This window comes from Panulirus ornatus, chromosome 20 (genome assembly GCF_036320965.1).
Source record: "Panulirus ornatus isolate Po-2019 chromosome 20, ASM3632096v1, whole genome shotgun sequence".
Taxonomy (NCBI): Eukaryota; Metazoa; Arthropoda; class Malacostraca; order Decapoda; family Palinuridae; genus Panulirus; species Panulirus ornatus.
Genome location: NC_092243.1, coordinates 2,175,466 through 2,197,835, shown reverse-complemented (window position 1 = coordinate 2,197,835; position 22,370 = coordinate 2,175,466). Strand labels below are relative to the sequence as shown.

Below are 22,370 nucleotides of genomic sequence, written 5' to 3'. Positions count from 1 at the left end.
CACCCCAGTCACAACTGTTTGGAATAACTAGCACTCTGCATGTGTCTTGCACATCCAGTTTCCGTCAGTCTGGGTCAGCCAGCGTCTGTGTCCTTACAGTCACGTTCTCTTAACGACTTCCCGAAGTGGGTAACGTCGTCGGTGTTGCCACGATCACACTTCCTCTTGAGAATGAACTGTAGTTGTGACCTGGACTCTTTTGTCGTGGCTTCCAGTGTTTACTACCTCCGGCCCACAACACGTCTGACAAAACAGACTGTTCGTGTCTGCTGGTGTGGAGTGAGGCTGGTTTGTTTGCTCGGTGGACGCGACAATACAGATTCCGCTACTGGTATCTATGCAGGAAGGTAAATGAATTTAGGTTCCAGTACGTTTTTGTTGAGGGATGCGTCAAAGTAAGTTTCCCTATGGCCATTTGCACAGAGAAGTACATTATTGCTGCTTCCAGTGCTGTAATTTGTGTAGAAATTTGTGTAAGACTTACATCCCCTTACGTGCATTTATATTGAGGTTCACGTTAGGTTGTCTGCCATTCGTTCAGTGAGGAGTTTACCCACGGATATCCCAGCCAGAAGACGCCTTACTCACGCTGATATGTTCAGTTTACACAATGGTTTGTTGGGTATCATAGCTTTACCCATATTGATATTTGTAGTAATGCAAGAGGGCGACTCCATCAATACGAAAAGTTTATCCAAGCAAGCTCGTACCGTTAGGTTAGGTTTTACCCACTTTGACTCCCGCACTAAAGCAGGTTTGACCAACGGCGATTCGCGCCGTTACGGTGTTTTACCCCTTAGGGACTTGGAAATAAAAATCTAGTCTACCCGGTACCCCACTCTGGGCATGGCTGCTCACCGAAGATACCGTTCCTCGAGTCACACTTCAATTCGGCCTTACTGTTGTCACACCAGAGCACCTTCCAGCCATAGGCCCGTCTCTCTCTCTCTCTCTCTCTCTCTCTCTCTCTCTCTCTCTCTCTCTCTCTCTCTCTCTCTCTTGGGGGCTTTCTAGATATTATCATTTTGTTTAGCACAGAAAACCTTTCTCTTTGAACCAGTTCTGCAGGGAGCTGGGGACCTGATGCGCGCGTGGAACAAGAGACAGGCAACAAGAATTATTCTGAAATCAAGGAGGAAAATGGGAAGAAGTCTGAAGTGTACGAGACACACGGAGAAACTCGGAAGATAAAAGAAAGTTTATTGAGAATTATAAGAATAAAGTGTGGTATTGTCGTCAGACTTATGAAAGTCTCTTGGTGATTTCTTGAGGAATAATTAGATTTTAAGATTAACCTCCAAAAACTTTGGATTTCAAGTGAATTTAGAAAAAATGGAATTTGAATGAAAAAGGGATGTTGAAATATTCGTGAATTATTTTGTGGTGAAGAAAAGAATGAACTGATAGGAAATATATATGTTTGTCTAATTACGTCCTCAAATAGTCACCGAGGATTACTAAATTTGTCGAACGTCAGATTATCTATTGATTCCAGTATTTCTAGACACATCACAGAGGCCATATGAAGTTCAGTTAAGGTGCTACACCAGGCACCTCTCCCTCACACGAATATCATGTAATGAAAATATCTAATAATTGTATCACGCATAGAAATAGTATCACTGAATGAATCACTTATCTGAGTGTTTTTTCTGAAGTTGATAGCAAGAAAGTCATAAAAAATGCCTTAACATAAGCATTATAATTCTCATTTCAGCATTTCCCCCAAAGAACAGTAACAGCATTGAAAAATGGGGTCTTTTAACCCATGCGTGATCGGTGCGTGGGGAGCTGAGCGACGGAGACTTCACCGCAACAGTAGATAGCTATCTATCCACCCTCAGGGTCTGGGTTGCGGGAAGCCATAGCGAGCCGGTGCACGTGTCCTCTGTGGCATTTACGCTAACTTGGCCTACATTGTCACGGTCCAACAGCTCCACACGGTGCTGGGGAGGGAGCTACTGGGGGTACCTGGTGGGTTGGCTGGCTCATGATCGCTGACAATAGCGGACTGTAGCGTATTTACCTTTGACAAGTTTTGCGTGTAGGTGATTTTCGCGTTAGATTTATTGCCATTTCATTATTTTTGGATCCAAATATATATATATATATATATATATATATATATATATATATATATATATATATATATATATATATATATATATATATATATTCATTTATCTATTTATCTATTTGTTTGTTTATTTTTTCTTTATTATACTTAATCGCCGTCTCCCGCGTTAGCGAGGTAGCGAAGGAAACAAACGAAAACATGGCCCAACCCACCCACATTCCCATGTACATGCATAAACGCCCACACACGCACATATACATATCTTTACATGTATATATATATATATAGCCATTTCTGGATGTAGGAGAATCAGAGAGATGATTCTACATGATGGGTAATCTAGGATTACGAGAACAGTGCTAAGTGAGCCTGACTGGTCAGGGTAGTACCATCCTGGGAGACCTATTGCCCAGCCAGCTCTTGGCTGGGGTAGTGTGTGTCATGACATTAAACGCACTTGTTAAACACAAATGTACAGTAAATGTTTTCAGAGCAAGGAAAACTCTCTCTCTCTCTCTCTCTCTCTCTCTCTCTCTCTCTCTCTCTCTCTCTCTCTCTCTCTCTCTCTCTCACTTCACGGTACACTTACCCTGAAACGCGCATCACTCTAAACTAATACTTAAAGTCGCCAATTTTCTTCGGTTTCCCTGCATGGGAATGTTAGGCGTCCGTGTTCATGGCGAGCCCTACCTAAGAAGTGGATCTGGTCCTTGTAGAATAACTGGATGTTGGTGGGCGGCTTAGCTCTGACCTCTAAGCTGGTTTCTGCCCTGTTTTGCTCCTATGTTAATTGCGCAGGTTGTGTTAATGCCGCTGGTTAGGTCCGTTAGCTAGTGACCGATGGGGGGAACGTCTGAGACACATTCATCGATGAGGTGTTAATATCGTCTATCAATTAGATTCGGGAGGTTAATGTCTTGTTAATTCTCAGACTGTTTTTTTAAAGGTTTTGACCTACATTACGAGAGGTTTAGTCCTAAGGTTAAGGGACCCGCTCCTTGCCTGAGGAGGTAGCTGGACTTGCGCGCGCGCGCTTTCCCTCCATATAGTCCCCCATTTTCTCATTCATGTCCAGGTTGCCACATTATTCCTCCCTTCAGAAATATCATAGACTTATTCAGCAAACCTGCTACAAAGCAATTGTTAGTTTATTATCTACTCGATCCGCTGTGTTGCTCGTCATTCTTATTTATCAAAAAAACATGTATTCAATCAGTCATGAGCCGGATCGTGGCCATCAGGCAAAACTGTGCATCGTGCAAGCCTTCAGGAACCAGCAATAACCTTCGAGAATCAGTGTTATTGATTTTTTGTTATCTAATGATTACATGATTCAGTTAACTATCCGCTGAAGAAGAAACTTAGTGATGGCCACGTGATTTAGGCAATGACATCCCTTCCTCCAGGAAGACAGAGAGGTGTTGGTCACATAGTAATAAACCTCTAACTGAAGGCGGTGTGTGTGTTTAAAGCACCACAAATGGAGTTTATTGATCTTTTAGCGTTTTTAATGGCCATTTGCTGGATTTAACAGGCTCTTGCTGAGTCTCACATTATCCAGTGTGTTAAGACATTTCTTATTCAAATCTTTGTAAGCCGTCAATCGTTCATAGTAGTATTTTGGATGGAAATGCAGGTGCATAAAGGTTTTTGATAAATGTATGATGGAGATAACCTCCTGTGGTACTGAACACCGTGATCATAAGCTGTGTACATCAATAAGATCATCACAGATCTATGTTGAGGATCATGAATCCCTTTGGATCATGAATACATTTATCCCTGTATCTCTCCTTATAACCTGACCGGATCGAACCTCAGAACGTCCCAACTTTTATGAGGTTATTTACCGGAAGAATATGATCCTCCCCCCTTACACACACACACACACACACACACACACACACACACACACACACACACACACACACACACAAAAGCTGTCAAACCTCAGGAATGCGTTAGGGTATTAGCGGTGTGTTGGCCTGGGAGTGAAGTCTCCCATTACATATTTGCTGATGATGATGATGATGAGTCTTCTCTGTTGATATAGTTGTCATTCTGTGTTCATTATCATTGTGTGGTCATCTCCTCGCAGATGATGCTCACGGATTTTGAAACTGAAAAGGTAAAGTCTTTGTCTGTCTGAGCACGAAAGTGTTTCTCTGTGATGCTGGCAACGTAAGTGATAATGAGTATAGTTTTACTGTTAATGGAAATGTAGTATTTCATGTGTCACACGTCACCAGATGATACAGAAAACTGTAATGACACTCATGACTTTCGATACACAGAGGATCCTGCATAGTTTGAAGCAGAATGCTTTATTTACCTCTAGTATCTACGAGGACCCATAAGTCGAAATTACTCTTGCATATTTCTGTTCCCAAATCTCTGAGTTTCATTTATATTTCCACCTGTATATCTTGGCTTTGGCATTAAGTGCGATTGTCGTTCTGTAATCTCTACTAAATGTATAACCTTCTGCCTCTACTTGACATACAAATTACACAATATGTTCAACATGTTATTGCGATTCATACAGTGTTTACAATACCGACAGTCTGAAGCACATTTTCCATCGTATAGAAACGTGTTCATTGCGTCTGGCTGTAATAAGGTCAGTTATTGTGCGTCACGCCATGAGCAAGATGTGTGTGTGTGTGTGTGTGTGTGTGTGTGTGTGTGTGTGTGTGTGCGCACTAAGACGCATGAAGTGCTGTGTGTTGGGTGCAGGATGGTCGTAAGAAGTGTTGAGAAGGTCACATGGTGTGTACGTGTATACTGTGTGCACCGGGTGAGATGGCGTGTATATTCAAGGTATTTTTTTGTTTCCCGGAAAATTTTTTGTTTTGAAATTGAAATGTAACATAATAAAAAGCCTCTCTGCTTGAAATGGTCGTGGGAAATATGTTGTAATGCTTACCCAGGCCAGCAAATGCGACATTGATGATAAAAAAAAGTCTTTCATATACGAAATCATTTCAGTGACTGATCATGGGTCATAATGGCCCCCAAACAGTTCAAGTCCAGATTCTTATACAACATGAAAAATAGTTGTTTTTACTAAGGTTTTCAGGGAAATCTGTTAACCTAAGAAAAATGTGAAAAATTGCAGTTAATAGTTCAGGGTATTTTTTGTTCAAAAACCTTTTTGTTTTGAAATCGAAATGATTTTATGAATATCTTCAATATCTAAAATTATCATTAGAAATATCTCCTAATGTTTCCCCATAGCGAAATATTCTCAATAAACAAAACTAATAATACAAAAGATCTTTGAGATATGAAATCATTCAAATGATTAATTACAGAACTGAATGGCTTAGGGTCGTTAAATCCTGTAGCTAAACATTTAAAGAAGGTGATGATGATGTTGGTGATGAAGATGAACACACTGGGAGGCTAGTATGATGGCCGTGGGTCATGTTCACTGTAGTCTACTGAAGGTGAGGACTTTGACTCCTAGTCCACCATGCACATGACTATGACGAAAACTAAGACAGGAACACTTCTGACGTAAGTCTATCTCCGCGTGATACACCTACGTGAAAACATTCACTTGGCGTCATGATGTATGATTACTTATCATATTAAGTAACTTTCTGGACATTTGTGAGCTGTGATGGAACACGAACGTAGAAGTGGTCTCCGAATAAGCATTCAAGACAAGTAACTTAATAACACATACAGTAAGCCTCAGCTTAATGACTAATTTACGATGATTTCTTCGACAGATAATTGCATTGTAGAATCAGAAATAAGATGTAGTATTGAAGAAACAGAGGAACGAGGAGACCATTGTCTCGCTAGGGGGTAAATTAGACTATTAGTAGAGACATGATAACAAACATAGGCTGCTTGAAAGCGTAAAGCATAGATGAAGAAGTCATTAATCAAGTTAGATGCAAAGATATGAAAGTAAGGAAGATAATTCCTCTGGCTAGAAAGCGTGTATGGTCAGATCTCACAGACAATGGCGTTTGTCATGGTAATGTTTATAGAGAGTTGATCACGCTGTTTCCCATCTGTAATGACCCTCTTAACACAGTCAGTCAAGTCCTGGTCGATATCAGAAGACTTAGTGTCATTTCTATGCTTTCTCTTTAGAACGAGACCATAACATCTTAAAGCTGTCAGAAATATGTTTTCAGAAGGGGACTACAGCTAGTAGCATGGAGACGGAGAATTCTGATGATTTCATACGTTTCGAACTGGTTCCAGTATAGGTCAGACAGAAGGCATCTGGTTTCTGTTTCACTAGAAAAGTAGAATGGCTGGCACACAGTTAATCCGTAAGGTCAACAAGGTAGGTTTAGTGATGTCTGACTGACTTCCAACCTGAATGTGACAGTTATAAAATCAGGTCTATTTTTTTTTTTTTTAAATCTATCGATCGTTCCATCTATCCATCTATCTAATCTAACTATGAACTAAATCAGTACGTAGTATGTACCAGTCTACCTACCTGTTTATCACTCCAAGCTCAGTTCCTCCCCACCTTACACTGGGTAGCTCAGCTGCCTACGTGTACGACCGTGTGTGGGAATTACCTTTGCAGAACTTGGGATCACAAGCCCAACCCTGGTAGGTAGCTAAAGTGCAGGGTCGCCCGGTTCTCCTGAGTAGATCGGCTACCCGCTACCCACACTTCTCGTGTCGCTTCTAATGTTATAATGAGAGATGTTATAATGATAATAATTCTACTCTCGTTCGAGGAACTTACGAAGGTTTTTGATTGTTTCTTTATTTGAAAATCATATTGTAACATCAGTGAAAGCGTGAAAAGATGAATATTACTTTCAAATGAACGTCGGATATGACAGCTGGACTCGGAAAACACACATCATCCTGCTTTTCATGTTTAAAGTAAAAGAAATTTCTATAGGGACGTCTGTAGACCATAGCACAAGAGGACCTGTGTGTGTGTGTGTGTGTGTGTGTGTGTGTGTGTTTACTAAGGGTGTTGCTGCACTGGCCTCTCCATCAACGTCATGTAGCACTGACAGCTGTGTGGCCGAGAGAGCCGGCTTTCTCGTCCAGTCCACCAATCAGAGGAGAGTTCACTTCTCCTCTTAAGATTTTTATGCGTATGGACGCAGACGACGTCCGCCTGCTGAGGTTGCTGTCAAGGTGACCGCTATGGGTAGGACTGAGAAAGCTGTGCGAAACATTGATGGTTTTATAGTAATCATCATCAGATTCTTTGGCGGACTTTGGTTCGCGTTTACCCCCATTTTCTTATCCGTTTATTTATAGTCTTATTGGTATCATATACGTATGTATCAGTGCAGTGCATTTCTCTTTTTTTTTCAGTACCCATACAGCAACTTCCAACATTCGTCAGCAATGTTCAGTTCATCTCTCAATTCAGTTTAGATTCAGTTTTCTAAGAAGCAGTCTTGCTTATTCTCATCAGTCACTCTGTAAGTGATTATTGTTTCTTAGAGGACGGAACTTGACAAAAAACGCGGCATCACTTCCAGCAGCTAAGCCATATCAACCCATAAATCAAAGCAATATTATTTCCAGTAACAAGGCAATTCCGTATCGGAGCAATGTCATTTTCTACATCAGAACAACAACAGCTGCAAGAAGAAAATGGGGTCAGTTCGACTGTAATTCAACAGATATAGATACTTCCAATGACTGCTGCCAGTAGGAAACCAGTACTGATCATGAGAAACGCTACAGTGAAGCATTTGATCGGTCCTTGCGATGATGCGTCATCCATCTTTGAAACAAAAGAACATCGATGTTACGAAAGGAAACTTCGATACCTTAGTTAAAGCAAGAATAACCCCAGTAATGATGTAAAGTTTCTCTTCGATGATCGTAAAATGCACTTCAAGAATTCCCTTGATGAATATGGGGCTGATCTCTTCTGCGCTCCTTCCATTAATCTATCGAGTTGATATGTAGTTACGAGACAAAGGAACCATGATCAGGCACTCTGTATTGTGAAGGGTGAGCTGAATAACTTGCACTGTTCACAACGCTGAGTTCTGCCTTTTGCTGTAACTTCACCTGGTGAGAACGAGTCTATTCACTCCAGGTCCAGCACAAAAGAGGTACCTGACCAGGTTCTGGTACTTTAGTCAGACCCACTGGTACTGCTTAAGGAAGCGGTGGTACTTAAGTAAAAAGTATTTTGATTGCTCTGGTATCACTTAGTTAGGTTCACTGGTATCACTTAGGTAAAGAGCACGGTTGTAACTGTTGTTCTAGCATTACTTAAGAAAGTATTAGGAAGTATGAGGAATTCTGATGCTGTTTTTATAAGTGGCAAAAAAATGGTTTTATCAGCAGGACACAAAATTGTTCTGGTATTATCTAAGCGGAAAAAATAACGACTGTCCTGGTTTTACCTAAGTTGCCTGAAGCAGCATTTAATTTTGTAATATTCAAGTGAGTGGGTGGTAGGAGCAGCACTTGTGAAATCACTTTTAAAAGGAGTTAGCAGCAGTTATTCTAGTGGTATCAAAGGAAAGTCACGTACTTGTGTTGCATAACAAAGAACCAGGAACAGTCCTGGTATTACTTAAGAAATCACTAACAAATAATCATCGTTCCGGTATCAATCAAACAACAACAGATTTCAGCACATTTACCATGTAGAAAAGTTTGTATATTTTGGATAAAGGAATTATTTTGAGACATCAACAGTTCATCTTATACCGTTGGGATGATGTGATGAAGGTAGGCTTAAACTTCACACATGAATGAAAGTAAGATTTTTCAGTCGTCTTCATTCCCCTAACCTTCCCTCGTGACCTTGGCATCATCGACCAACACATATAAGCATCAGTCCAATCTTCCTGGAAAGTCGTTAACGTAAATCAGAAAGAGCAACGGGCCAAGGATCGAGGCGAGCGGCACGCCACTGGTGGTCCTCAACTCTGTTTCAGAAGGGTAAATAACTGCTGAATCTTAGAAGAATTATTTCCATGATTTTCTCATGGCTAAGACATTAAAGAAGACTAAGTGGAAATGATATGAAATATTGGTTTAATTAGCAAACATTAGCTGTATACTTTTCAAGCATAGAGACAGTAGCAGTAAAGCATGTTGACCCTAGATGATAATCAACTAAATTGTTAAAGTAGCAACTAAAGAGAATAGCTGGGGTAGATAGCTGTGCATAATGCCACGTATCAGCTAGACTGACACTCAATGAAGGATCTGTTTCAAGAGAAATATTTGAAAACGAAAACAAAACAACGAAAGCCTTAGACGGCAAGGGCAACTGAAGCCCTAGTGGAAGCCATCTCATATATATATATATATATATATATATATATATATATATATATATATATATATATATATATATATATATACCCTAGCCAGAGTTAGGTACCATTTTATCGACCATTATCTAGGGTTAAATGAACAGCTAAGTTGACTGTGGACCGACTGCCGCAATCAGGATTCGAACCTATGCGTTCGACCCTGGGAGGTCCGTGAAAGCTTCGAGAGAGAGAGAGAGAGAGAGAGCGTAGAAACGGATGAAACAAAGCAAAAGAATGATATTTTCTCCAACAGTTCGTAGGAAAAAGCAGGATAAAGATAGCCAGAGCCAGGCGGAGAAAGCCAGGCGGGAAGAAAGTGCGACACTGACAAACCTCCCGCTCATGAGCAGAGTTGTCTGGGTAGGTTGGTCCCACCACGAGTCTGGCGAGACCCCCAGCAAGTGACTCCCTCAGGACGGCTGGGCTCTTGCTGGGGGAGGAGGGGGAGAGAAAAGGAATTTCCAGGGGCATTGACTGGGGTTAGAGCGAAAGGGCAGCACTTGCTGGGTAAGTGGGGAGCGAAGGCGGTTTGTGAAGGGCAGGGAGGAGAGCGATGCTGTTGTGGGTACTGTCGTCCGTTTTGTGGTAGAGATGTTCTGGGATGACAGGTGTCCACTCCCCAGATCTTCCTCGGACACACACACACACACACACACACACACACACATAGCCGTTCAGAGCCTCATCAATGTAATATAGAACATAATGATGTCATTCTCTGTCCACAGGGACAATACACACATTTTAAAACCTAATCTGATGAACAGTATATGAACTTTCACCCAATATACCTATTCTTTTCTTTCATTTCTTTTGCCTTTTAAGAATTACTGATTTACCTGCTCTTGCAAAATCGTTAAACTGGCTTTCAAGTTTTCAAAGTTAGAGAATTTTCCACCAGTCTTGTGGCCATCAGAAATCCGCTTGGCACAGTGTTAACAATGGGTCCAGTTAGGAACACATCGTGCAGCGCAGGATGTCATGATTGACTGATTCGTGATCTAGAAAACGGAAAAAAAAGGGACAACTGTCCTTTAACAACGTGATTCTCTTAAGTGTCGCTGTAAGGTGTGGTGTTACGGCAGTTGGTGGCTTCGTGGTCTGTTTGCTGTAAGAATAATTCAAGCTGGCGTTTATACACGTCCATAGTTTGGAGTTCAGGAGAAATGTTTCTTGTGGTTGCGTCTGGAATAAGGTTAATTATTGTTGTTACTGGTAACAGTTCAGAGGGAAGAGCCAGAGACCATATTTTTGTTCCCGACTCTCCCTCACAGACGCCACTGGAGAGTTCTCTAGGTACGTATAGTGTGTAGCATTATGTACAGGCGTGTGAGTCCATTTGTAACTTCATCTGATCCTCTTTCTTAACACCAAAATTCTAGTTTGCGATGTGTACGACATACTTTATGGCCTGAACATTTTTTACCCTAGTGAATATCCTCACATCAGTCTCAGAACTACGAGCTCCTTAGTCTTCGTGATGGTTCAACACACAGACATCTGCTCATAACTTTGCCACACTCTCTAGTGTTAACCTTTCTGTTTACCTTTAGTTTAAGTAACGACACCAACATTTAAATCTCCCTGCTCTTTGCGCCACAAGTTCTTTTGGCTTCTGAACCCAGTCTTTTATATTTGTACACAGACTGATTTTGATACCGTTTCACACGATGTTTGGTCTCTGTACTAAAGCCCAAACATCTGCAGTTGGCCGCTATACTCGGTGTTCGATTTCATCACATTCTTCGGTCTCGCCAGCTTCCTACCCACACCTCCACAAGTTCCAACACTCAGAGGTCTAATGGTCTCTTACCTACTTATCCTCCAGCCTCATACTCCTCCATGGGGTCTCACCATCGTTCTCTTTGACTCCACAGTAAAGGCCGACGTGCACAGCAGCGACGACACAGCCTCAACAGCCAGCACCTCCTCCCAGGACCACCACTATGAGGACATCGACCCCTCACAGATGGTCAGGAGTTCCGGTGGAGAAGGGCGCGCCAGGGAGTCCTCACGCCGTGGTCGCTCCCTCAAGGACGCGAGCAAGGATGCCTTCAAGGATGCTGAGGACCAAGGAGACGAGGAGGCGGTGCGACAAAGGCAACGGCTTCAAGGTCTTGACGACCTGATCGCTGGTAAGGTCGCAGAAAGCCTCATAAGGTCCCTCATTGTTTACACTACGTCGTGAATGTTGGTTGAGCTGTACTTAAATTCCGCTTTTGAATTGAACTAGAATTATCTTTACTACGTTCCATTTGTTATTAACTCTGGTATATAGCTTAGTTGAATTATTCTAGTTCATAGATTTTCTTCGCTATATAGTGTGTTCCTTAGTTGCTGAGTTGATGATATTAGTGAGGAATTAGATTTCCATAACTTCTTTTGTATATAGAATCACTAAACTGTTATATTGTCAAGTAATAGAACCCTTGAACTTAGTGTGAGATATTTTTCGTAGCCATTACATATGAAATTAGTTTATTATAGAGTAATTAGTCCTTGTAGTTTTCAAGGTTTAGTAATGATAAATTAGCTCTTGAATAAACCTTATCCCAGCATTTAAACCACGAGAGCCCTCACCCACGATGTGACGACTATCTAGATGTGACATGAAGGACATTACGTATACTGGAGAAGTGTATCAGACGCCATCAGTGTCCACCTGACCCATAATGACGTGGACGTTTGCCATTTTATTCTGACACACAACTCTGTTACCCTGGGTTTCTTTGTATATCCCAAATAGATTAAAAGAATGACTTGAGCCTTTGTGTAAGACAGGACGATCCTTGAAAATGACGATGCGGCCCCTGAGCACGGTAGGAGCCTTGAGCATGACTCTATTACCCTTAGGTACCATGAACTGTACCCTGATTTGACCCTTATAAAGGCCGGGCTATCATAGATAAAAGGGTTATGCAGTAATATTCGCAGTTAGCACCACCGTCCTCACGGGTTGTACCGTCATGCTCAAGGGTATTGTATTCGTGCCTAAGGGTCGTACCTTCCTCCTCAAGGGTCGTGCCACTGTGCTCAAGGGGTTAATTAAGCACATAGAAATATAAGCGTAATATACAACTAGTATCGTTTGAACCACGCATGACAAAAGACAACCTTAATCTTTTCATATTCGTGTTTCATTGTGATCCTCTCATCTTTTTTCTATCATGGTGACCTCTTGTGTCACACGTCTTGGTAGACTCATGACAGATAATCTTTGAATCACGATGAGAATCTCAACCTTCTTTTGTTAAATTTCTCAGGGTTGTCTCGATTAATATCGTCATTTATCTGAAGTGACTTTATCTCATACGTGCCAGCGACATTTCTCGAACTTTTGATCTTGACTTTAAACATCATGTTCTGGAGAATAGAAACTGACACTCATGATCCCTGTCCATATCAGAGTCTCCTTCTGGACTGGATAATCCTTAAAAATAGTAGTTTTACTCTTGGACAAGAAATGATCGTTAAACTAGTTTACAATGACCCACAGCCACCATCCATCAGCTCTAAAGAAACCCATGAACGCACTATGATGGGATATTTTTGATGAGGTTTTACTCTAGAGATGTTAAATTAAGTAATCCACATTTATAAAGGATGTGATGCTGTATTAAGTATGAATCCCCTGTGATCATATCTTATACGTTAATAGAGTTTTAGTCAACACCAGGCTTTTCTGAATACACCGTTATACGATCTTAGATCCTACCTAATCTTCCTGGGATCCCTTAAACTAGCCTAAATCCGTTGAAAATGGACAATGAACCTTGATAAACCCCTACGTTACTCTTCCACTGGCAAAAATCCCCTCATCGGAAAATAGTCCTTGATGATTCTGGACGCATTTCTTCCACTGACAACCTTCAACTGGGAGAAGAGACCCTTAACTGTTGACTATCTCTTCCACTAGTAAAAACTCCCTCGAGTGGGAGAATACAACCTCATATCCTCTGACGTATCTCTTCCACTGAAAAAAAAAATTCTACCAGATGGAGACACCAAACCCTTATCATTCCTCGACGTATCTCCTCCCCTGACAAAGATCCCCCTCAGGTGGGATTTTAGACAGTGGTGCCTCTGTAGTGACCCTGCGGTGCTCACCCCTGACACAACCATCGTCCCACAGGAGTTCCTCCTCCCGACTACGATGAACAAGGGGAGCCATTGGACGACGCATCAGCCCTGCCTGACGTCTGTACCAGTGGTGGTCACCAGGCAGACATCGCGCCTCCACCTGGTATGTTCTGAGAGAGAGAGAGAGAGAGAGAGAGAGAGAGAGAGAGAGAGAGAGAGAGAGAGAGAGAGAGCGTGTGTAATAGATGAGGACAGTCAGACAGACTGATTTATTATCTATAGAACTGTGATAAGAGATGAGTGAGTCACTAAGAGGTGAGGGGAAACAGGACAGTAAGAAAAAAGAACAGTAAATAGCATGAAAGAATACGAGGAAACGCGAATGAAAAAATATGAAGACAAGCATTAAAGGATGAACGAAATGAAGGATGTGTATCAAAGGAAGAGAAAGAAAGGAATGGAAGATTTACAATATACTGACACTTGCTGGAAGGAAGCAGCGCATCAGTGAATTCGGGAATACATAACTATAATGCAAGGTGAGGGAAAGTACATATAAGAAGAGAGAAAGAAGCTACTACTGAATGAAGTATATTGATATGAAAGAATGGAAAGAGTAAAGATATCCTTGCTGGTGGTGTAAGGCAGACTTATTGAGAGAAAGTGTTTGTCTTTTGTTTTTGTTCACGGTGGTTAACTTGCTGGACCTGACGGGCTTATTGTTGTCTTCATACTGTTTCTCTTGAACACACACACACACACACACACACACACACACACACACACACACACGAGACCTTGCGTGATGTAGTGGTTAGCGTCGCTGACAATGATTCACGCACTGGCCTGGCCGGGATCGTATCCTGGACAAGGCAGTAGGCCCACAATACAACTGTTCATCCTTCCATCGATGCTGGTCGATGAATGGGTACGTGGCCTAGACTAGTGTGTGTGTGCATGCACACTTAAGAGCAAAGACACGGTACTTACATAGAGGGTTAAGAGACGCCGCAACACGAGTGCAGAACTCTCTCCCTATACCTCACAAATAGTAATAAACAGTAACACTGAGACGGAAACTTTCTCCCTCTCTCTTTATCCTTCTTTCAATCTAAATATCTGTCTTCTACTCTCTCCTTTCCACCGTAATCATTCAAGCCTATCGCCTCCACCCCTCCCTTCCACCCAGTACCCCAGCCTCTCGTCAACACTTTCCCTGGTGTCTGGCTGACCCGCTCCACACGCGGCTCCCCTCCTCAACCTTACCTGGCCTGACCTCTCCTCTTGATCTAACACCGGCAACATTTCGCATGACCCCATCACTAACAGTCCTTCCTCGTGAACTGCTCCTTCGTCCCCTTTAGGTTCGCCCAATCTAACCCATCTTCATCTTTGCCTAATAACCCTAAACTCAACTCTTATAGATACTTGCAAACCTAGTAGATGTATTACTACGTCATTTGTACAAGGTAAGTGCTTTAAGGTATATATCGTGTTGTCTGAATGTAGATTGAATCTGACTTTTTGGAAAGTATAAAGAATTACGAAAGATTTTTTTTTCTTTCTCCAATATTGGAGAGATTTTATGATCCTGTAGGATTATTCTGTCACATGTGGCCACAGGCTCTGCACACTAGTGCCATCGTGCGTAGTTCACTGTTTTGACTCACTCTGGTGTTCTCTGTTGCTGAGCGATGGTATCTTTATATACACACAAACATTATAGTGAGAGACGAGGTGAGAACCGTCAAGTATATCTTGCGTGTGTTGGTGTTTGCTCGAACCCTTGATCCTCGCGGCTGTCAACCTGAGCACGTTCGTGGTCCTCAGTTTTGGAGAGATGGCAGCACGAACAGGAAGCCAAACCATCTCTGGTGAAGACTGAATTATAAAGGTCATTTTCCCCGACTTCCTCTTATGAAAATGTTCCATGAATTCATCATGATTCATTACGGACGTAAGTCAGGGTATAACACGGATGTTGTTTATGGTCTGTAAAGCAAGAGCAGCAGCCTGATTTGCAGACATTTAGTCTCAGATGAGATAATTTTTCCTGGTTCTTGAGGCGTAAAATAATCCCCCTCCTCCCCGGGCGATCCTCCAGGTACTTTTACCCATCTATTCTCTGGTAATGACGGTGTTGTTGGAACCTGCAGCACGACACCTACGTGAGAAAAGCCGCTTCGGCAGCACCAGCGGCTTTTTCTTTTTTTCATGGTGCAGATTTAATCTGGTTTATTTTGACAAACGACTAACCTCTCAGACATCCACGTCTAGTTTACTTATCTTCGGAGTGTATACCTGTTCGTTTACTTATTTCTACAACACAGCCACTCCACTTACCACTTGCCCGAACCGGAAGTTCGTTTCGACGGGGGAAAGTTTGTGGGGATTTCGTTCGTAATTCTGGACAGGGCGAGGAACGTGTTTCTTGTAAGGGTGTGTCAGCGTCTGGGAGTCTTGAGGATGTGGTTACGAGGGGGAGGAACTGCCACGCCTCCCTTACACCTGGAGAATACTGCTCGATGGATGTTGTACTATTATAAGAAATATGGAAATGATATAGAAATGATAAAGAATTCATGTGTTACGAGTATAAATGTAATCTCATAAATATTGGTCCAGTTCGTATTGATCCGTCTTTCCATCCGTCTGTGTTGTTTTTTAAGACGAACAAAAACGTTCAAATTGTTGGTATTTTCTCGCCAGTAGTCCTGAGAATCAGCCACAGTCTCCCCCCAGGCAGAGAGAGCCGGGTTATCTTGTTAATGACACGAACTGTTAGCACGCCACAGAGAAATGATGGCAGACGTGGATGACCTGACCTCACATTGTTGATTGGTTGGTTATTTGGCATTTAAGCCTGTCGACTGCCAGGGTTATTAAGGCCGTCATGGTCAAGCTATAACCAATAATCGAGGTAAAAAAAAAACCGGACGTAAGATGATTCTCAGAATTTATGCACTCTCGCTGAGCATTAAGGGTTTGTCTTCAGGTGTTTATGTAAGCTGCTATTCTTTCCAAGATTGTTGTTTAAGATTTAAGCGTAACTTTAAACTGATTTATTTTTGTAAATTTCGTATCAATTACATTGTAGATTTCACCATGTAAACACCTGTGCTGCAGCCGCAACTGCGAACTTGTGTGGAGCGCCTGGTAGTACAATGGTGTGGTGGCTTGGACGCTGGGTGCGTGGCGGTGGTGAAATCCAGGTTTACGAGTGAGGGAACTTCTGGTGGACCCAGCCCAGCCGAGCCATCACCGCCGAACAGTCCTCGTTCTAGCCCAGTGCAATATGAGGGGAAGGAGCAAGTCACACACACACACATACAGACATAGCGTTTTGCTTTAGCCAAGCCAGGGACATAGACAGCGGTTAATCCAGTCCAGAGTGATCGTCTTGAAGTGTTTTACATCATTCTACTCAATGACGGTAAAATGAATGTGTGTTGATGGTACACTCCGTTGTGTAGAGGCCAGTGACTCCGTTCCATGACCCTGGCATCCTCCGGAAGCACTCCATACCCAGTCCTCATTGTATACTAATTGAACGTTTCTGCAAGAGGCATAATAGACGTTGCCCCTGTGATTTGCCCAAAGCGCCCACGGCACAAGTCCCCATTGTCTTGACAACCAAGAAAGCTCTGGTCAAAGATCCGTATTCAGATTTCTTCCAAATGTAGACGACAGAGTGATGATATTTGTGCTTCATTATGTCTCACTTCTAAGATAATATACGTGTAATCATATAACCTTGGATCTTAGATTAATTCCAATATAACCTTGGATCTTACATTAATTCCAATATAACCTTGGATCTTACATTAATTCCAATATAACCTTGGATCTTAGATTAATTCCAATATAACCTTGGATCTTAGATTAATTCCAAGTAACTTTTCTCGTACACGTTCAAACAGGATGGCAACGAGATATGCAGTTTCGTTGAACATTGTGTATTGTGTCCCAAATGTTTTCAGAATACCATCGTTCAGAAAAAGAATTAATATAAGCTTTGGAAACCATCCTCAGACATATCACCTACGAAGATTAAGTTTATTTTGGGTATCCCGTGAGCTAATATGTTTGTGTTGGAAGCTTAATTTTATGCCAGGGCTGTAGTTGTCCATTCCTTCTTAACTGGCACGACGGTACGACACTAGAGCACGACGATACAGCCCACATGCGTGATATCCATTAGTCATACTGTCGTTTTTAAGGGTCGCACTGTCGTGCCCTCAAAAGTGATACCGTTCAAAGGTTCACTTAATACCTTTGATTCTATGGTAATTACAGTTAAAGTCTGGTAGGAACGCGATCATGGGTCTTGTTCACAATTCCCGTACTCCATCGGAGACAGGAACCCTGTTTAATGTTATACTTCATTTTAGCATAGATAAAGTGTCATCAAAAGTCTTGGAACAAGATAAATGGACATTCCGTTCTTATTTTGTCAAGTTTTATCAAATTGCCATTAGCTAAGTCATTTTCATACTAAGTATATTTTTGATGGATATTCATTATGCCCCTTATCTATCTATCTATCTATCTATCTATCTATCTATCTATCTATCTATCTATATCTATCTATATATATATATATATATATATATATATATATATATATATATATATATATATATATATATATAACAAAGTAGGTTGTCGGACGCAGTTGTGGATATGACTAGTGCTGGCGGAAGCATAAGCACGTACGTGAAGAACATCTGTGGCACTTCCCTTCCTCATTCCACGGTGCGGAGGAACGCCAGCCATATGGCGTGGGAGATGGAAACTGCTGGTATTGCGTGGAGTGGCTGGGCGGTCGGTTCTCACCACAGTACGCCCTTCCATGCCTGACGCAGCTGACTGGCTGGCTACGTTTGCTTCTGGGGAACTGTGTTCCTCTCTCTCTCTCTCTCTCTCTCTCTCTCTCTCTCTCTCTCTCTCTCTCTCTCTCTCTCTCTCTCGAGCTGTTCAGAAAGCTGGTCAAAACGAGTCCCACAGTCAGTGACTGGATGCGACAACACAATTTCTAAACGATGATTCCAGTGGGGTCACCTGTGTCGTTGATTCTCTTCCCTGTAGGTCTGAATTCCACATAAAGTACCGACGACCCAGTTATAATAATAGTCAACAGGGGTCAAAAGGTTACTGGTTTTGACTTTACTTTTATGACGTAATAATCTTAGCATTCCTTAGATTTTGTGACAGTTGAAGTTAGTCGTTATTCAAAAGTCTTCGTAATGTACATACTATAACAGCAAAATACTGTATATATATCTTTGCCGATGCATGTGCTTATGTGACTTCATTGCTCCAGTATCACTGACTTATGTTGTTATGTTCTTGATAATGTAAACAATATTGTTCTGTCTGACCACCGCGCTCTAGAGGCACCCTTCACGTTGGTGAGGAGTACGTGGCTACCACTAATATCTTGACTTCCAACAGAGTTTGGTGACAGTGGCGGCAGCAGCGGAGGTTGTAATGGCACTAGCGACGCTTCGGCCCGTCGACACCTTCACTCGACCCTCTCCGTCCCTCCCACACCCTCCTCCAGCGGCCACAGCCAGAGTCGGACGCCCCTCTTGCGCACCATATCAGAACCTCGACCCCCTCCGCCTCCACCCATGCCTTCTTCAACTCCGTCTCCTAAGACTTCACCGTCAGCGTCCCACAGGGCCAGCGAAGAGGTGGACAGCTCCTCCCCTGCATCTTCCAAGCCTTCCTCACCCCGTTCCACACACAGCCCGCTGGAGGAAAGGGATTCGGAGGGCCCCGTTGAAGAGGGGGTTGTGAGACCGTCCGAGTTCATCAGAAGAAATTCTCAGAGGAGCGAGCATGGATCATTCAGGGGTAATAATGGAATTTCCTTCATTCCCTTAAAAATCTGGTCAAGATAATTAACTATTCATGGATTATGCTTCTATTACTAGCTTCTCTCGTGATTGTCATGCTTTCATCCATTTCTGAAAGTTATCGCTGATTTTTCACAGTGAAATCATTCTGCTAGATACAAACTTTTCCTCTTCTTTACCCATCAGATAAGAAAAACTCTTTATCGTAGTCCTTACAATGAATGTCAATTCATTTTACTTGCAGCACTGTTATCATGATTCGTATTTGTCTATAAGATTCGTACGAGCTAGAAGAACTGGCTCTTTCGACTCGTCCAGATCTAACTTCTCGCATAACACAAACATCTCTACCTTCATACGCCCATATGCACAGACGCACACACACACCCGACAAGTGCCGGTAATTTTACACCCAGAGAACGAGTTGTCACAGATATGTCTAGACGTGGACCTGGCGAAACTCTATACACACTCACCCGGGTCGAGACCTGCTAGACCATTAATACCGAGAGAAACATTAAAGTATGTTTTAAGGAAGTTCCATTGGATGTCACCAACACACCAGCCAACCAGCCAGATAGCTAATGACATCATTTGCTCACCACACAGGCTGTTTACATTTCATACTTATCTTAAATCTCGGCAGACAAGATTTGGAAAGTGTTTCTGGATCATGTTCACAATGGCAGAGTCTCCATCTTCTGGCGGACGTGTTCAAAACGATTTTAATGCTTCAGTTGTCCTTTGCTATCAATGGTCAGGTTACGAAACGTGTAATGTAATATGTGAAACCGATTCACTTGATTTGATCTCTAAGTAAAAGAAAACGTAGACCAGTCCTAAAGGTAGCTGATAGCATCCCTGATGGCTGTTGTCGTAATGATATCTGATTGGCAAATGGTTGATGCTGAGTGTTTGGTGATCAATGAAACTCAGTTGTCAACCAGTTCTCCCAGTTCATCATAACTGTCTTCAAAAGTCTCTCTCTCTCTCTCTCTCTCTCTCTCTCTCTCTCTCTCTCTCTCTCTCTCTCTCTCTCTCTCTCTCTCTCTCTCTCTCTCTCTCTCTCATATGTCTGTATATGTATGTATACGTTGAAATGTATAGGTATGTATATGTGCGTGTGTAGGCGTGTACGTATAAACATGTGTATGTGGGTGGGTTGGGCCATTCTTTCCTCTGTTTCCTTGTGCTACCTCGCTAACGCGGAAGACAGCGACAAAGTATAATAAATCAATGAATAATGTATATATATATATATATATATATATATATATATATATATATATATATATATATATATATATATATATATATATATATATATGGTTGTGAGGCATGGGCTGTAGATTGGGTTGTGTGGAGGAGGGTGAGTGTGTTGGAAATGAGATGTTTGAGGACAATATGTGGTGTGAGGTGGTTTGATCGAGTAAGTAATGAAAGGTTAAGAGAGATGTGTCGTAATGAAAAGGAGTGTGGTTAAGTGAGCAGAAGAGGGTGTATTGAAGAGGTTTGGTCATTTGGAGAGAAAGAGTGAGGAAAGATTACAAAGAGGATATATGTGTCAGAGGTGGAGGGAATGAGAAGTGGGAGACCAAATTGGAGGTGGAAAGATGGAGTGAAAAAGATTTTGAGCAATTGGGGCCTGAACATACAGGAGGGTGAAAGGCGTGCAAGGAATAGAGTGAATTGGAACGATGTGGTATACCGGGGTCGACGTGCTGTCAGTGGATTGAACCAGGGCACGTGAAGCGTCTGGGGTAAACCATGGAAAGTTCTGTGGGGCTTGGATGAGGAAAGGGAGCTTTGGTTTCGGTGTATTATACATGACAGCTAAAGAGTGAGTGTGAACGAATGTGGTCTTTGTTGTCTTTTCCTAGCGATACCTCGCGCGCGCACGAGGGGATGGGGAGTGCCATTTCATGTGTGGTGGAGTGGCTATGGGTATTGGATGAAGGCAGCAAGTATGAATGTGTATATATGTATATGTCTGTGTATGTATATGTATATATACGTCCGAATGTATAGGTATGTATATGTGCGTGTGCGGGCGTTTATGTATATACATGTGTATGTGGGTGGGTTGGGCCATTCTTTCATCTGTCCTTGCGCTATCTCGCTAACGCGGGAGACAGCGATAAAGTATTATGAATAAATATATAAATAAATGGATAAATATAATATGCTTTCAGAATCAGGACACAAGAAGATGGATCGACCCATGTCCCTACCCCTGGATGTTGCTGAACACTACGACAAGATGCTGTCTGGTGGGAAGGACACGACAGGGTCACAGGAGGATCTTGGTCAGTCTTCTCAACAAGGCAAGACTCACACGATCAACGGGAAGAGCCTACCATTCATCCCTCCAAAGTTCCCAACACAGCCATCGGATTCAGGCCTCATTAAACCCTCAGAATACCTTCGTTCCCTAGGAGGAAGCCCTTGTCGGCCACCTTCTAGTGGTGAACCCAGATCACTACACACGACCGATAATGCTTTATCATCTGTTGACAGTCTAGACAGCAGTCATAGTGCTGCTGCTATACAGACTACTGTCTCTCCTCCCTGTCCACTACCAGCGATCCCAGAGGCTACTGAAGAAGAATCCAACAAGGCCGTTGTAAATGCTCCCCCTCCTCCACCAGCTCCCCCAGCTCCTCCATCGTCGGCCACAAACACAATGTCGAGCCGGAACAACACACTGACTAACGGTAGCACCAACGGCAAGACAACACTACCCACGATCAGCGTCACGGATCTACAGAGCGTCCAGCTGAGGAAGATAGAAAACAAGGTTGCCAAGCCGACATCAGTCAGACTTCCAATGTGTGAGTAGTGTGCAGTGGCAGCATTTCCTTGTTGGATTATCAGAACCTTCTCTCTCGTGTTTGATAAACATTTTCCTTTTTCCAGTAAGAGAGATGTCATCTTTCCAAAGGGAAGAAACTTTTGTCTTAGCAAATGAATGGCCAGGTGTTTATAAATCGCTATCAGTTCTTCTCCGTTTAGTCGTTGGTTTATAGTGGTTACCATTAATAGATATTTGCCTCTTTTATT

At 42.4% G+C, this 22,370-nt stretch overlaps 1 protein-coding gene across 13 annotated transcripts in view; it reads left to right on the top strand.

Annotated features, from left to right (window-relative positions):
* f (espin protein forked) overlaps positions 1 to 22,370 on the top strand; it is a 410,656-nt gene that overhangs the window by 363,974 nt on the left and 24,312 nt on the right. For 12 of the 13 annotated variants that reach the window (XM_071674484.1, XM_071674485.1, XM_071674482.1 and 9 more), the window contains 4 exons: positions 11,247 to 11,504; positions 13,502 to 13,612; positions 18,904 to 19,308; positions 21,503 to 22,141. In XM_071674484.1, the coding sequence (XP_071530585.1) occupies positions 11,247 to 11,504; positions 13,502 to 13,612; positions 18,904 to 19,308; positions 21,503 to 22,141 (1,413 nt within the window). The remainder of the gene's footprint in view (positions 1 to 11,246; positions 11,505 to 13,501; positions 13,613 to 18,903; positions 19,309 to 21,502; positions 22,142 to 22,370) is intronic. The other variant, XM_071674478.1, reaches the window with a different exon arrangement.